Genomic DNA, 16,976 nt, shown 5'->3' with positions numbered 1-16,976 from the left:
CACAAATATAAAAAAATAAGATCACAGAGGGAAAAAGTAGAACTGAAATTATGGATTACCTGCAAAGTGAAGGATTTAATACAGAAAATCCAACTCTGGTAACATCATAGCATGATAGTACAATAAGTCCCTACATTAAGGAGGAATACGTCCCTACATTAAGGAGGAACAGATAGAATGTGTCTTATTTGATCAGTTGCCACATTAAGGTACACTGGAGCCTTCGGTAAGAAAACAGTACAAAAGTTCACTTGGAGTTGCACAGCAAGAGAATGAACAGGAAACGGTGCAGCTCTGACACAGTCAATGTTGTGGAGTGATAGGCCAGTGAGTTCCCATACGAAAGAGCAACAGATGACTGCAAGATGCAGTTGAACTGAATATGTCACACTAAGATGCTCTGGAAATTTCTGCAGAATGCCTGTAGAAAATGGAGAATAAAGAATATTCTAACTGTTAGTAATTGAGCCTCATCTACATGCAACCTTGGCATATTTAATTCTTCCATAAACATTTCCTTGTGCGCTTTGTCTTGATGTCCACATTTCTCTGCTTTAAGCAGATTTTCATAAAATTTCTGAAATATTTCTAACATCTCTTCAGGATCTCTGGTTATTTTCCATGTTTTAGGCTTCCTAATTTAGGCAACAACCCTTTCTACTTTCTGTTGCCTGAGATGTTGTGCTAAAAATTTTTGCCCTCTGGAGTTATTATAAAAAATGCTTAACAGCAATCTTTCTAAACTCATGAATATTACTGAAGTAGCCCTTATTTTCTCATTAGCACTCTACAGTGGCACCTCTTCCTGTTCTGTGAGAGTCCCCCTATTTTCCATCTTTATTATGCATTTGTCCCACCATCCCAAGCCTTCTTATAGTGTGACTATCAAAATTCATACTATAAGTGTGGATATGTGGTGGTGGTGGTGGGGTAATGGTCAACTAAAATTAGCCTTTGTTAGCACAGCTTTGTTATGCACTGAGAACCAGATTTATGCATTGTATACAGTAGGGAAAAGGCAGCTTGCACTTGGTGTAAGAACAGACAAATACTGGTGATTCAAGATATCAAGTCTGCCTTGTTCACTATGTCAGAAAGACTGCTCATCATCATCTGTTTCTCTAGAACCTATTAGTAACATGGGGTACACAAATTCCTTCTAAGCCTGTACTGATGTGTTGCACAGCAGTTCATGAAACATGTGCTATATAAGTGCAGGGACCAGCTGTGCATTGCAATGTGCAGCATATTGTCATAGGGCTTGCCCCTTGCTGCATCATACAATGCCTCTGGACTACCACAGGTGATACATCAGGATATGGTTTGGTAAGCATATGCCACTTCATGCTCCTAACACTGTATACTCCCAGTTGTTGTTTGGCTTTGTCTGTTTACAGCATGCCTCTCAGTTACTTAGCTGTAAATGTATTTATGTTGTGAGTATGGCCCTCCACATATGAAGACTGGCTAAACCAGCAACTCTGCGTGTCCCTATACATTGCTGAGCATAACAATAGGGCCCTATAGGTAGAATTGCAGGTATGGCTTCTGCAAGATTTTCTGTCATGCAGTTTTTTGACATACACATCCCTAACATATGGTGCAGCTGATGGTGGTTCTACTCCATGCATCAACATCTTCAGCCATGCTACATGGGGGAAAAAAGAGTCTTATGTCTATGGGCTGAATCTGGCATTCAAATGCTGCATGTGTGGCATTTTCTTGTTGTTCACATGTTCCAGTAGTTTTTTTTTTTTCATGTTTTCTGTGTTTCAGTCATAAGTTTACGTCCAAAGGACAAAAGGTTTCTTATGCAGTACTTAAACAACAACATGATGATTTCCATTCTGACTACGGTGTATTTGCTGTCAATCAAAGGACATACATCATCATATATCTGATAGAAATTTAAATAAATTCCTTAGTCATTTGAATAAGACATGCTTCTGTGTTCTCCATCTCTGTAAATTAAATGGAAACATGGCTACTGGATCTCAGTAAAGTTAATGATATGCTGCCAAGTTTTTGCATAAAATGTATAAGGCTTACAAGAAATGGAATCACAAGAATATTAGAAAACCCAAGGCTGTTCGAGCAGTGGCCATACATACCTATCCAATAACCACCCTCAGGCTCTACCGACTTTTTCAAAGGAGGACAAGGCCTGCAAATTCCAGCGTATATTTCAGAGCACCCTTCCAGTTGTCTAAGCTATGTTTAAAGGCTGACATGATGTTGTATTGCTTGACATGCAGGGAGAGTCTATTCCAGAGCATGGGAGAGGGACTGGGGGAATATGTAGTAAACCTATCTCTCATTTAGTTTTGTTTATTACCAGATGTAAATTGAAAGCTATGGTTTTAGTGTTGGTTCCACATCAATATTAAGAATCTACAACAAAAAATCCACTTGAATGAAGAAAAAATACAAAACAAAAAAGCACACCTTCTACCTTACAGCTATTGTTCCTCTAGTTTGTTCTTGGTTGTGCTGTCTTCCATGTGGAATTTCTGTGTTCTCTCTATGTCACATGGGTTTTGACTGGTGTTCTAGTTTCCTTTCATAGTCCAAAAACATCCCACAGCTGAACTGTCTCCCTTTCTAAAGGATATCCATAGGCATGTACACCTTGAGAGAATGTCCATGTGTGCATTAATCCTGCGATGGACTATCGCCCATTCAGAATAAGTTCCTATGCTTTGTGCACACTGAGTGCTGGGATATGATCTGGCTATATGATGACAATGTAAAGGATTAACTGGGTAAGTGGTGAATGAATGAATGAAAGAAAATAATAACCCCCAAATATCCTTACTTATATAAAGCAACTCCACAATCTGCAATTGTGGTGAAAAGGGAAACGGCACCTTTTCTGATAAAGTGTTGCATTTCTCTCCCTGCATCATCAGTTGTACACAGACAGTACAATGAACTGTATCTACAGTTAGAAAAGGAAATGCAAAGTAAACCTTCCCAGTTTGCTACTCCTGTCTCCTCCAAAATTTTGGTCAGTACATAAGGAGTTGCAATAAATAAAAGATTTTTTGGGATGATGTAATAACACAAGAATGTCTGGATGACTGATGCTGTGGTGCAATCAAAAAGGGAGACAAGACATTGGGAAAAAAAACTAAACAAGGCATCACAAGAAAACAGACAAATTTTGGCACAGGCAACAGCTAAAAAGTAGAAACAAAGAATAATTCCATATAGAGGTCAATGACAAAGGAACAGAAAATGAAAAAATTCCAAGACATCTACAATGACTGAAATTTACCTACAGAGCAACGGTTTACATATTGTCAAACTAAGCTGATACTGAAAGTCATAAACCTTTACAGGACCAAAGAAGGCAGAAATGGGAATCTGTGCTGGGGGATGAGGTAGTATAATTTATCAAGATATTTGGAAAAGGACGAGTATTGCTCATATTGTGGAGTTGTATGGGAAATGGGACCAACAAGAAAGTGTCTCACTATCTGAAGGACAGTGACTAGAAATATGTCAAACAATGGACAACCTGAGGAAATAGTGTCATACTTGAGACTGACAAATGTAAATAATTACACAGATGGCATTTAATACCAGTTAAATTGCATGGGGATGGGAGAAAAACAATCTAGGTACTGGAGATGTCAGAATCTGAATGTGGGTTTATATATGTTTTGGACTCTCCAGTGGCTAAATATAAATGAGCATAAAAGCCAGTCTAACTTATGAACTATTTTCTGTTATTAAAATGCTAATATCAAGCAAGGAATGTGTATTTGATATTAGGGAACAAGTAAGAGCCTGAGTGAACCAACAGTAGATATAGTTAATTATCATAAGTGTTCTTAACTGTGAACTGGTGAGTCTACATTACATCGTCGAACTCACAGGAGTTTGAACGGTGTAATATTGAAACATGACATTCGAAACACAAGAATTACGAAAACACAGAACAGCGACTTTTTTCCCAGGAAAAAAAAAATCACTGTTCCGGTACACAAAATAAGCCACTTACACTTTACTCTTGAACTAATGTGGAGGACTTTGCCCCCACACCCCCAAAGTGGGGGGCTGTGCCCCCCACATTACCCTACTTAAATATACCAACTCCAAGATTACACCACAGTGGAGGAAATAGCAAAGCCCCGAAAATGGCCCACCAATTTTTTTCCCCTGGAAAAAAATATCGGCGTGCTGTGGCTTTGCTATTTTTGTATTTCGAACATTTGGGTTTGATATTACAAAGTTCGGACTCCTGTGAGTTCTTCTTCTTCTTCTTTTCCCAGTCAGGGGTTGCCACAGAGGATCATCTGTCCACGCATGATTGGCAGTGGAGTTTTACAGTGTCGAGTTGCCAGCCCGGCGCCCAACCTTCCACAGAAGGCACACGCACACACTGACACCTAGGGCCAATTTAGAGTGTCCAATCCACCTATGGCATGTCTTTGGGATGTGGGAGGAAACCGGAGCACCTGGAGGAAACCCACGTGACCACAGGGAGGACATGCAGACTCCACACAGAAGGCACCCCAGCTGAGAATCGAACCGGAGAACCTCTTGCTGTGAGGCGGCAACGCTAACCGATGCACCACCGTGGCTGCCCACTCCTGTGAGTTCAACATTACAATATAAACCCTGAACTGCTAAGGGGGTGGAAATTGAGATCAATGGAAGCATACAGTAACATGAATAGTAAATATATAAAATTACTGAGAACATTTTTATCCTTTCTGAGAGAAAGTACATACAAATGTAATTGCCCAGAGTGAGAAAATGTATCAGTTTTTTCCCCATTTCTCACTACCAGAAATGTCTTGAATGGCAACAATCAGTCCCCCTACTATATATTCTAAAGGTGTGTATAACTCTTTATTTGTCTTATTTTATCATAGGATCAGGACAATGAGAATGCTCAAACTAAGACGGACTATCTGTAAAATGAGCTCTGATAGTGTATTTTATTGGTTGCTAAATGACTACATTAAGATTTATGAATTCTTTAACCTTTAGGGACACTATCAATTAATCTTTCAATTCATCCTTATTAGAAGGTTGTAAAATATAGTCTGAGGTAGAAGAACTATACATTCCACAATAATATGACAGAATTTGCAACAGCTGCATTTGTTGTACATGCTGAATCTGTTTATTAGGAAATTGTTCTTAATATTTGCTTATACTGTTTATAATGTCTTTGCATGATAGCTGATATAGGGGGTTATGATCAGGTTGATGATCATAATCCACTTATTATGGATGCCAAAAAATGAATCTCAAGAGTGAAGCTCTCCAAGAGGTGAATCTTGGCATCTATGTTGAGAACAGATAAGGGATATGATCAGTGAAACAATCAATTCTTTGCAGTCCATGGAGCTTTATCTGCTCCATGTACAACTAATTAAAAGGGAAAGAAATCACCAAGTGTTTTCCTGGCTTTCATACCATAAAACACTTAGGGAGCACTGTCTGACTGCAATGTAGTCTGTTATGTTTACATATACCTCCATACCTCTCAATTGTCTAGATTTTTACAGGCCATCCAGATTATTGTTTCATATTTTTGATCTGTTCCTCATAAAATATGTGGTTTTCAGGCAAAAACTGAGGCTTGACGTCACTAAACAATGGCATACATTTGAGTTTCAGTGTTCACATTCTTCAAACTATGCTTGAGAACACACATCCTGTTACTCTAGCAACTCTCTAAGTTTTTTTTTTTTTTTTACAGGAAGTTAGGGACATGTTAAGGGTATGGATAGTAGGCAGAAACAAATGTTTTGTTTTGCCGCTGTTATTTGCTAGAATCTGACCTTAAGAACATAAGCAGGGGGTGCTTAACATTTGTTAAAGTGAGGTCGCACACCATTCTGGCGCTTAACTGGTTTGTCTTTTTTGGAATATCAGAGGGTAATCAGTGTGCTCCATGCACTACATAGTTGTTAAGTCTGATTATTCCATGTTGCTTGTATGTTATTAAAATGTTATACAAAAAAAGTATATGGTAAGCACCAAGCAGTACAATAACATAGTGATGAAAATCAAAAGGGAAACCTACAGAAATTATTACAATAATACCGGTTGTAAATGCTACTACCATTTGCCATATTTGGGGCCATATGATGATGATGATTATGCCTTTGACAAAAAAAAAATGTAAGAAAACTTCATGCTTGCAATTTATGTATCTAACCCCCTTGCTTCTTCATCTGTGGGAAAACTGTTCTACATTTTATTAATAAACTCTTAGTTGGGAGTGGGAAACATATGCTAAAAGATGTCAATCACAATGAAAACATTGTTTTCCCTGGGTTAATCTGTTATCTGCAATGTCTATCATATGTTCTGTACAGCACATATCCTACAGCATTACTTTGTCATTCCACATCAGATACCATAGTCATCAACCTCACCATCCAAAAAAAAGATGAGGTATGTGTCATGTCAGGATGCATACATTCTCCTTTTACTTCTTTTATTTCTCTTTATAAACCTATCCACTTATAAATGAGGCATGTAAGGAGAACAGTAAAGGATTAGGAGACTGACATCATATCACTCAACCTGCAGACACTGAAAATATGACCAAAGACCCTTGAAAAGCAGGAACATCCAACTAAAAATCTGGACATCTAATTAGCATACAATATGAATACCAAACAGCAAATAACTCTTCCCACTTCCAGTAGGAATGTGGGATACTACTCAGAAACACATTTAAAAAATGGAGTTATAAAAACGATGGAAAAATAAGCACATTCTCCAAGCGGCACAGTAAAATGTGTAGACTTTAACGGATTTTACTGCAAAATTCTACCAAACAAAGTCATTTATTTTTGCTTCAGAAAAACTGGAGATGAATGATGTGTGTCTTCCTTCTTTAAATTATTGTTTTCACTTGTATGTTGTCATATAGTGTGGTTTTTTGCATATTAAAAAGCTTCAAAAGAAAATTGTAAAGGGGTAAATCAAGCCTGAAAATGGGGACATACCAACAAAAAATAGGGACATCATAAAATACAAATGCTTCTCCAAAATAGGGACAGCTGAGATATCTGCTGACAGCTCAATGGTAAGATAAATAAATACACCAACAGAAATGACACCACCATGAAACTTCCATATATGCACTTGGACCAGAGTACCAAGCATCCACTCCATTTAAGGAGCAATTTTTATCCCATAAGGTGTCACACAGAACACAGAACAGATGTTATACGACATGTCATAATATCCTGTAGAAAGTTCAGTTATCTTGCTATCGCTGCAGTAATTTGCAGGCCAGTAGTGAACAAATCCCAACAAATCCCACTCCCCACTTTCAGTAAAGTTGTCTTGCAATGCAGCACAATCTAGGTTATCTTCATAAGGCTACTCCAAGGTAGTCAATGAGCCACAGTTTAACTGTGTTATAAAGAATGCAAATTGGAAACATTTCATATACTTCTTCTTCTTTCAGCATTTTTATTTCTCTAATTTTTCTTTTGTGACTCCTATGTACTGGGTCTATATCATAACGTCAAACTAACAAAAGTTCGATCATTGTAATATCGAACCCTAAAGTCTGAAACCCAACAAAATTGAAAACACAGAACAGCGATTTTTTTCCCAGGGAAGAAAATCGATGTTCCGTGACAAAAAAAAAAATGTAACCTTAAACTTAAACTAAAGGCCCCCTACACCCCCCTACTTAAATATACCAACTCCGAGATCGCACCACAGTGGAGAAAATAGCAAAGCCCTGAAAACGGCCCACCGATTTTTTTTCCCTGGGGAAAAAAGTTGATGTGCCGTTGCTTCGCTATTTTCAATTTTTGGACTTTAGGGTTCGATATTACAACGTTCGAACTTGTTTTAGTTCGACGTTGTAATATAGACCCTTATGTACTGGGTAACAAAACAGGAATAAAATGAGGCTTGCATATTTAGGTGGAGTAGATGCACCAGGAGCTAATCAAACCAGAAATTCCTTCAGTGTGTAAAAGAAATATGTCTATTTCTAATACAGATGCATCTAATAAATCAGCAAAGTTACCAAAAAAGTAGCATCATAATAACATTGTGGATTCCCATTAAATTCCTTCACAAAATTAGCACTAGCTTATTGAAACAATCATAATCAGCATGTGTAAAGTAAAATCTTAATAAAAATGAAACAAACAAAATTTAAAATAACATTGTTTGTGGAACTAAAGAAACAATGATTATTAAATACAATACATTGCGAAAGTCTTCAGGATAATGGGACTGAAACTTTGGTTTTGTGAATATATAAATCAATGTGATTTGTGGTATTTTCTTAATTTTATTTAAACAGCATTAAAACAACTTCACCATTGGGATAAGTAAGCATGAATAAAAGCACACCTTAACAGATGTAAACAGTTTAAGCATGTCATATAAACCTCTCATGTTTCTTATCTGTCTGAATAATTAAACATAAGAAATGGAGGAATCATGCATTTACCAGCATACTGGTGTCTGTTGCAGTCTGAATATTGATTAAAAAGATAAACAAGTCCAAGAAACCAGACATCATGTTATTAAAAATGCAAGAAACACAAAATGATATTATACTGAGAGCTACAAGCAGGCTGTAGGTTGTTTCAGCCGATAATTCAGAAAAGTACATCAGAGATGCCCCAAACTTGTAAAATAAATCCTTTTTTGTTTCAATGTAACATTTTTTCTCTTTTTTTCTACCTGGTGACACGGTCTGCATTCTTTGTGAATGACTTGGTTGTTCCTAACAGGAGGACAGCAAGACTGCTGCTTTACAAAGAACAAAGCCTGCTTGTTCCAAGTCATTTATTGCATTTTCTACGGTATTTTTTACAGTTCCTCACTTCAGAAATAAGCTTCTACTTTGGGTATACAAACTAAGTCCCTGTGTCGCTGTCTTTGCATTTTAGACACTGAATGAAGATAACAATTATCTTTTGCAAGCAAATAGCTGGAAAAATTGTAACCCCATGTCAGCTTAGACCTTTCAGAAAAACAGAAGGATTACTCCAGACAGTTATCTTCTTCTTCTTCTTTTGGCTTTTCCCGGTTAGGGGTCACCACAGCGGATCACTCATGATTGGCAGTGGAGTTTTACGGTGTCAAGTTGCCAGCCTGGCACACAACCTTCCACAGAAGGCACACATACGCACGCACACCTAGGGCCAATTTAAAGTGTCCAATCCACCTACAGCATGTCTTTGGGATGTGGGAGGAAACTGGAGCACCCGAAGGAAAACCACGCAACCACAGGGAGGACATGCAGAATTACTCCAGACAGTTATAAATATTAATATTTGACCAGTGTGTTACATTAACTTTATCATAAGAGATTTGGACTTTAGAACGGTAGCTATGATTTTAGTACTAGGGACTTTTGCGATTTTTCCCAGTCTCAGACAATTTTTAAACTTAAAGGATGCATTATGAAAAGTAAGATGGAAGATACTCCCCTTCTTCATCTCTTGGGATTGTACAATTGGAGATTATCTCTGCCTATTTCCTTGGTCATCTGTCTAGTTTGGGAGTAGCTGTCTTTGTTACAGAATGATCTAGATCTGGAACTCTTTTTCGTGGTTCCTATTGTCCCCATCACAGAGGGAAGGTGTGACTTCAGTTAGCTTTTCATTGTGTTCTTTAATAAGGCTTCTGAGCTCTTTATGTTAACATTTCTAGGATAACTGCAAAGTATGACATTTCTGAGAAATTAATTGTGCCATTGTGAAGTGATGCTTAAATGCTATGGATAATAAATTCCATCTAGTTATTCCTTGCTAACTGCACATTTTCAGCTCTTCCTTCTATTGACATCCTGTGGGTCACAATCATCTTTTAGTTTTTAATGGAAAAAGAATGTCATCTTTTTGTTTTAAGGAAGAAGAAAAAAAACAGCTGATTTGTACACTTATTTCTTTAGTATACAGTATGAGTTCTTTCATTTTGTAATAATTTAAATGTTTCAACAAAATACCACATTTATCTTAGGATACGGTATTCTGTGTTGCAAAAAACTGCAAAAAAGTAAAAGATACTGGTTGGCTACCAATGTAAAACCTCTGATAAATATACCAGAGGTCCTTCTCAGTGTATGTTAGGCTGTGCTAAGCCAAATGTTCAGATTCTTAACTAAGACAACTATTAATTGCTAACAAGAAATGATTCATATATTGTCTCACGTACCTGTAGGTTTGAGTGCTGTGTGTGGGCAAGTGAGTGCGAAAATAGGGAGGGGGTTGTGATGGGACTGGTCAAGCATTTCATGATTTCCCTCAGTAACAAAATAAAATATTCTACATACTCAACCAGCTATAAACACATTATTGCATTTGTCACAGCAGAAGTTCTTAGATGCTCTTAAAAATCAGCTTAGTTATCTATAGTGCTGTTGCTTATCACAGAAGCTAATTTTACCTTGACACGGCTGACTGCTTCCTGGGCTTGCATCATGCGGATGTTTTTGGATGGGTTACGTTCTGACAGTAGCTGTGTAGAGCCCAAGTAATTGGCTGCGAAGATGATTCCATCAATGAGGTCTTCAGGTTCACATGGACCTGGAACTGAACCAAAGAACATTTCAACTAAATTATCTCCACAACAGAACATGTAAATGAGAACCATTATTGATTTATTCACTTCCCACCTAAAATTTCTGGTAAATGTACAACTTAATCAGACTAAAATGTACAAAGCTTTCATTCTGCCTGTATATATATTCCTGTTTTACAGAAAATCAAAATGTCACTGTACCTAAACAATAAAAAACATGAACTTGACAGTGGATGAGTCCTAAATTCAGTAAAGAACCACACAACAAATAAGGCCCACTGTTGCAGTTCTACGTATGTTATATCTACTATTTAACAGAGAACTGATCTAGTTAAAAGTTATCTTCCACATTAAATTATTTGTTTTGTTATGTGTGATATACACTCCTGAACCTAAAATGGTGTGTTCTTTGGTGCATGTAGGCTGCTTCTGACTACTCCGATTAAGAATTCCCTCGTGATACTCATAAGCTTTCTTGCCCTTACTTTTACTTGCACTGAAAATGATGGATTAAAGTAAATTACTCAGGTGCATCCAATGTTCAACAGATCTTAAAACGTCATCATCATTTCCTATTCACCAATGAAGAAGTCCTCCTGCAATCACTTATCAGAGTTGTACTTTGCTTCAAGGATCTCTCTAAGTGGTGACTTAGGGTTGGAATTTCACTTTCTTCTTTTAGTTTGTGCTTTTTCTTCTTTTCTTACATTACTTCTTTTCTGTAATGTATAATTAGTGTGTCTTTTAATACTATGGGTACCATATTTTAGACAACAAAGCCTTTGCTGTGGACATAATGGTTAAGATGCCTACTTCCCAGACGCAAAGTCCAATGTTTAAATGTCTTAGCTTTAAAATGGCCTGCAAGGGCAGCTATCCTAGTGCTTACGAATCATTAGGGGTTGGGGGTTAGCACAACAGTTAAGGTGTTTACCTCACAGTCACAAGGTACAGGGCTTGATTCTCACCTTCAGAAGAATGGCTAGACTAAAAAAGGCCATTGGAAGTCATTAGCCTAGTAAACCTGACCTAACAGTCTAGCCATGCAGACTACATGAGCTTGTGGGGTCATATCTGTCACTATTCATGAAAATAGCCACGACAGTCATTTTTTCCACAGTTCTGCAAAGTCGCAGTTTACAATTTGAATGATGGAAGAGTTTATATTGTTTACTATTATTCAATGGGTTCCATCAGGCCCAGGTTGCAGTATCAATTTCAACAGAATCCAAAGCTCTGTTAACCAAACTATAAGTAAAATTAGAATGTAACAGTTCATTCAGTTCTAAGGAGCACTAATGAAGTTAACACTACTGGAACTACCAATATTATCAAACACATTTTTAACACATGAACAACGGATTGCTTGTCATTAACAATATGCCCACCGTGCCATACTTCACTTCTTCTTTCGGATTTTTCTCGGTTAGGGGTTGCCACAGTGGATCACCTGTCTGCTCATGATCAGCAGTGGAGTTTTACGGTGTCGAGTTGCCAGCCCAGCGCCCAACCTTCCATGGAAGGCACACACATGCACACACTCACACTTAGGGCCAATTTAGAGTGTCCAATCCAGCTACAGTATGTCTTTTGGATGTGGGAGGAAATCAGAGCATCTGGAGGAAACCCACACAATCACAGGGAGGACATGCAGAATCCACAGAGAAGGCACTCCAACTGAGCATCGAACCAGAGAACCTCTTGCTGTGAGGTGACAATGCTAACCGCTGCACCATCATGGCCATCCACTGTACCATACTTCACTGATAACATCATTTTGAAAAACCTTATAATTAACATGCCTGAAAGGGCCATTTTATTATTAGTAACACAAACAGCTAGTACTTTCTCTTGCAGGGCTTTACTAGCATGACCTTCCCTGCTAAGCCTAGTACTTACTTGTTAAGTTAGGATTTTTTTGTAAATTCTCCAATGATGCCTTTTTCAGTATACAGCTTGTAAGTACTTGCATTTCACTGTGGTGGTTAGTCATTAAACACCCTATATGTGAGGAATTCTCCTGTGACACTCATACGAGTTCTACTAGAAATATAAGGTTTGAGCAGCTCCTGGAAAAATATGTTGGACACGTCAAAATTCATAGAAAATGTTGTTATACACTAGTTTATACAGTTGAAATTTGCACTAAAATATTTCTAATGAATGAATAATGTTTTGAAATGTAGTAGAAATGTTAGTGCTGATCAAAGAATGGCCCCCCAAAAAACAAAAAAAACTGTTTCCTGCCTTTTCTGTAACTAGTCTAGTCCGGATACAGATTTGCTGTATACTGGACTGTTTGTAAGCTTCTGAGATCTGCTAGTTCTCTCCTCTCCTGCACTTTTACTAGCATATTAGCTAAACACTTTACCAGACTTCTTGTAGCAATTATTGTAGCACACAAAAAAACTAAATGTTCTACAAGGAAACTCCAGTACTTATTATTAATGCCCACCACTCCAGGCATGTCTAAAGGTCAGTTCCCTCTGATTTCTCCTGTTAACCTGGTAAACTTGGGCATCCTGAAGCAATGTAGCAACTGCCTCATGTACACTGATAACCCTTTCCTCTTACCTCACAATACTCAGACTTGTGAGAGATGCACTTATATATCCAAATTGAATGCCATGCACTCTCCAGCCAAGACTCTGGAATAGTCAAGAGGAGAAGGTCAACACTTGCACCACACCAAATGGAACACATAGCCCTCCAGAACACACACCAGCACTGCCTTCACATAAAAACACAAACCACACACCCACCTTCGCAGAGGCTCTCAATAAAAATCTACCCAAACAGCAGACTCGACCACCACAACACAACACTAATCAAAAGACACATAACCCTCCTAAATAGTGTGCCACTCAACCAAAGCCCCTAAGGCAAAACAGCATGCCCAACACACTAGCCATAGGTGATTCGATAGTGAGGCACACTGATGCGCCACTCACTAGTTTGAATAAGGAGAAAGTAACAGTCAGCTGCCTGTCAGGTGCCAGGATCCACCACATAACCCATGCACTCAGGTCCCTCAACAACAGGTACAAATATGACTCCGTCATTGTACATGTGGGTGTGAATGACCTGAGACGTACCTTCTTGGACTACATGAAAAGAGACATGGAGGAGCTCTCAGATTATGTAGCCCAGGCGAGTATGACCCTAGCCCTGAGCAGCCTCCTGCCATCACCCAGAATGATACCACAGTACAGGCAGAAAATGATTGATTTCAACAACTGGCTAAGTTTCTGGTGTCACTCTAAGGGGATCCAGTATCTGTCTGCCTGGGATGACATGACTGACAGACCTCGATGCTTTGCCAGAGATGGCCTGCATCTGTCACCCCTGGGCTTCCAGATACTGGCCAAGGCTCTTGTCACCCCTATAGTGCCTTTTTTAGGCAGTGTTCCAAAGACCAAATTACCACCATAACAGCTACAAACAAATGCAATCCGAGGGTCATGCTGCTCGATGCTAAAAGTCTAAATCTCAAAATGCACTCACTCAAAGCACTCCTTAAAATGGAGAACATCGACATTTGTGCTGTAACAGAGACCTGGTTCAAGGTAGCAGAAAGTACCCCTGCTCTCCCAGGCTATAACTCATTCCACACCTTTCGGCCCCAGAACTTGGACCGAAGCTCCAAAGGCGGTGGTGTTTCCATATTCACAAAGGATGTGCACACCTCCAGAGTGGTAGCCCAACATAACACATCAGAGATACTTCAGGTGCAGCTAACATTGGGTAAGACAGCGATTCAGGTTGTAGCCTGCTATAGGTCCCCAACCATGTCCCAAGGCTCACACTCCATGTTTCTAAGCACCCTGGAGAATATCAGGGTCCAACCTAACACTCTCATACTGGGCAACATCAACTACCCCTCCATTAACTGGGAAAACTACTCATGTACCAATTCACTTGCCCAACGTTTCCAGCAATTCATTAATTCCAATCCCCTGGACCAGCTCGTTCTTACCCCCACTACAGGTAACAACATCCTTGACCTAGTCACTACTAACATGGCCGGCTGTTGCTCTATACCAGTAGTCATCTCCTCCCTGGTTAGATCTGAGCACAAACTAATCACCTAGGAAATCCACATCCTTCCCACCACCATCCCCCTGCAAAGGTAACCACCATGAAAAACTTCTCCAAAGCTAACTTTGGGCTCCTAAAACAGAGCTGGCTAACTTCACGGCACCCATGCAATTGGAGAACAACTGCATGACCACTGAATCATACACTAATGCCCTGTACGAACACGTACATAAATGCATGGATCTCGCCACTCCCAATAGAACCAAGATGCTCTCTTCCAAAAAAAAGGAAGCCAATCTGGTGGTCCCTGCCATAAACAAACTCTACAACAGAAGGAGGAAACTGATGCAGAATAAGGTGAAGTCCCAAGACTGGAAAAATTCCCTTATCTGCTTCAACAAAAAGTTGAGATCCCTCATCAAATCCTCTAAAGCTAGCTATGAAAACAAAATTGCAGCAGATAGTAAAGACAACCACAAGGCTTTCTATAGTAATGTAAAGAATATCCATGGCAATACCCAGATTTGCTGGGAGCTATTGCACAATGGCACCTCCTAGAATGAGCCAACAGATACTGTCAATATACTGGCCGACAGATTCAGTGCCAAATTTACCCCTTTCTCCCCCACCAAAGGACCAAACACAATACCAGTAGATTGCCAGGCACCCAGTATTAGTGCTGCACAGGTTAAAACAGCACTGTCCAAGGCCAAGAATAAAGCTTCTATGAGACCTGACAATATCCCTGGCTGTATTCTACATGAACTACAGAGTGAACTGGCACCTCACTTATATGCCCTATTCAATCACAGCCTCACCTCAGGCTTTGTCCTTACCAAATGGCGCACTGCTACAGTAATCCCTCTTCACAAAGGAGGAGCAACTACAGACCCTGGGAACTACTGCCCCATTAGCCTGATGAGTCTGATATGCAAAGCTATGGAACGCATCATTATGGACCTAATAAACAAGGATATAGGAAATCTCAAAACTCTGGCTCCCACACAGTTTGGTTTTGTGAAGGGTTGATCATGCCTGGTCAACTTGGTCAACTTCATTGGTCAGTCACCAGAGCTGTGGATAAAGGCAAGGTGGTTCATATAGCCTACCTTGATCTGGCCAAGGCCTTTGATACCGTTCCCCACTCAGGAATCATAGAAAAACTCACTAAGCTAGGCATCAACCCCTACATCACTAGGTGGGTTGCAAACTGGCTCAGAGATAGAACCCACAGTGTGACAGTAGCTGACTCCAAGTCAGACTGCCGACCAGTCACGAGTGGAGTCCCACAGAGTTCAGTCCTGGGTCCTCTCCTGTTTGGTATCTACTTCTCTGAAGTACAGGCCAACACAAAGGGACTCTGGCTGACAAAGTTCACAGACAATTGCAAGTTGGGTGCCATATTGAACTCCCCAAGTGATGTTGACATCCTACAGAAAGGCCTCACTGAGACCAACAACTGGTGTCAGAACCATGGCCTTAAGCTCAATGCCAAAAAATGTGTCATCATCCCCTTTGGGAAAAACCCAGTTCCCATGAATTACCAAATCGATGGTAGTCCACTGAACACAAAGGCGTTATAAGAGATCTGGGAACACAGGTTGACAGCAGCCTCTCTTTTGACTACCACATTGCAACTGCGGTCAGAAAGTCCTTCTGTGTTACAAATCTCATTACTAAGGGTTTTGCATCCCGGAAGAGAGAGGTCATTGTCTCCCTCTACTCTTCCCTCATTAGGCCAGTCATTGAGTACAATGCCCCATTTGGCATATACTTCACTAGACACCTGCAACAACTGGAGAGGCCGCAAAAGTACCTCACAAAGAGGATCCTAGGTCTTAAACACTTTTCCTACATGGACAGACTCAAAAAACTCCAACTATTCTCTGTGTCATATCACCTACTTAGAGGCGATATCTGCTTGACTTACAAAGGCATGTCTAACCTAGCTCTATCAAAAATGCTACATCTAAAGAAATACCAATCCCGCCACACTACACGCTCCAGAGACCTCAACCTCATTACCACGATCAACGGAACATTCTGGAGGGACAGGTTCATAACCCAGAGGCTGCCCATGCTATGGAACAGCCTTCCCATACATATCAAGTGGAATGCCTCACTGGCCCTCTTCAAGAGAAATCTTGATGAGTGGATGAGAAATAGAAAATTCACCCCGGGGATCACTCCAATGGCTCTACTCGACAGAGGCACTAGGAACTAAGGTCGAGTGGCATGATGCAAGGGTAATCCTATGGGCTAGGCTTGTAAAGGCTCCAGGACCATTAGCCTAGTACACACCTATGAACCTATGAAACAATAAGGGAAATCCAATGCAAGGACGTAACTGTTTTACAAAAGGATGGAAGATAACTACATTCATGTTATTAGAACCCCTTGTG

The 16,976-nt window shown here is 39.6% G+C and overlaps 1 protein-coding gene across 7 annotated transcripts in view; it reads right to left on the bottom strand.

Moving 5' to 3' along the window:
- APBA2 (amyloid beta precursor protein binding family A member 2) overlaps nucleotides 1-16,976 on the bottom strand; it is a 2,738,723-nt gene that overhangs the window by 641,134 nt on the left and 2,080,613 nt on the right. For all 7 annotated transcript variants that reach the window (XM_044078549.1, XM_044078553.1, XM_044078554.1 and 4 more), the window contains one exon: nucleotides 10,402-10,547. In XM_044078549.1, the coding sequence (XP_043934484.1) occupies nucleotides 10,402-10,547 (146 nt within the window). The remainder of the gene's footprint in view (nucleotides 1-10,401; nucleotides 10,548-16,976) is intronic.

Source organism: Protopterus annectens, chromosome 7.part1 (assembly GCF_019279795.1).
Source record: "Protopterus annectens isolate FY-2018-M chromosome 7.part1, PAN1.0, whole genome shotgun sequence".
NCBI classification, from domain to species: Eukaryota; Metazoa; Chordata; order Ceratodontiformes; family Protopteridae; genus Protopterus; species Protopterus annectens.
This window is presented reverse-complemented; position numbering and strand designations above follow the sequence as displayed.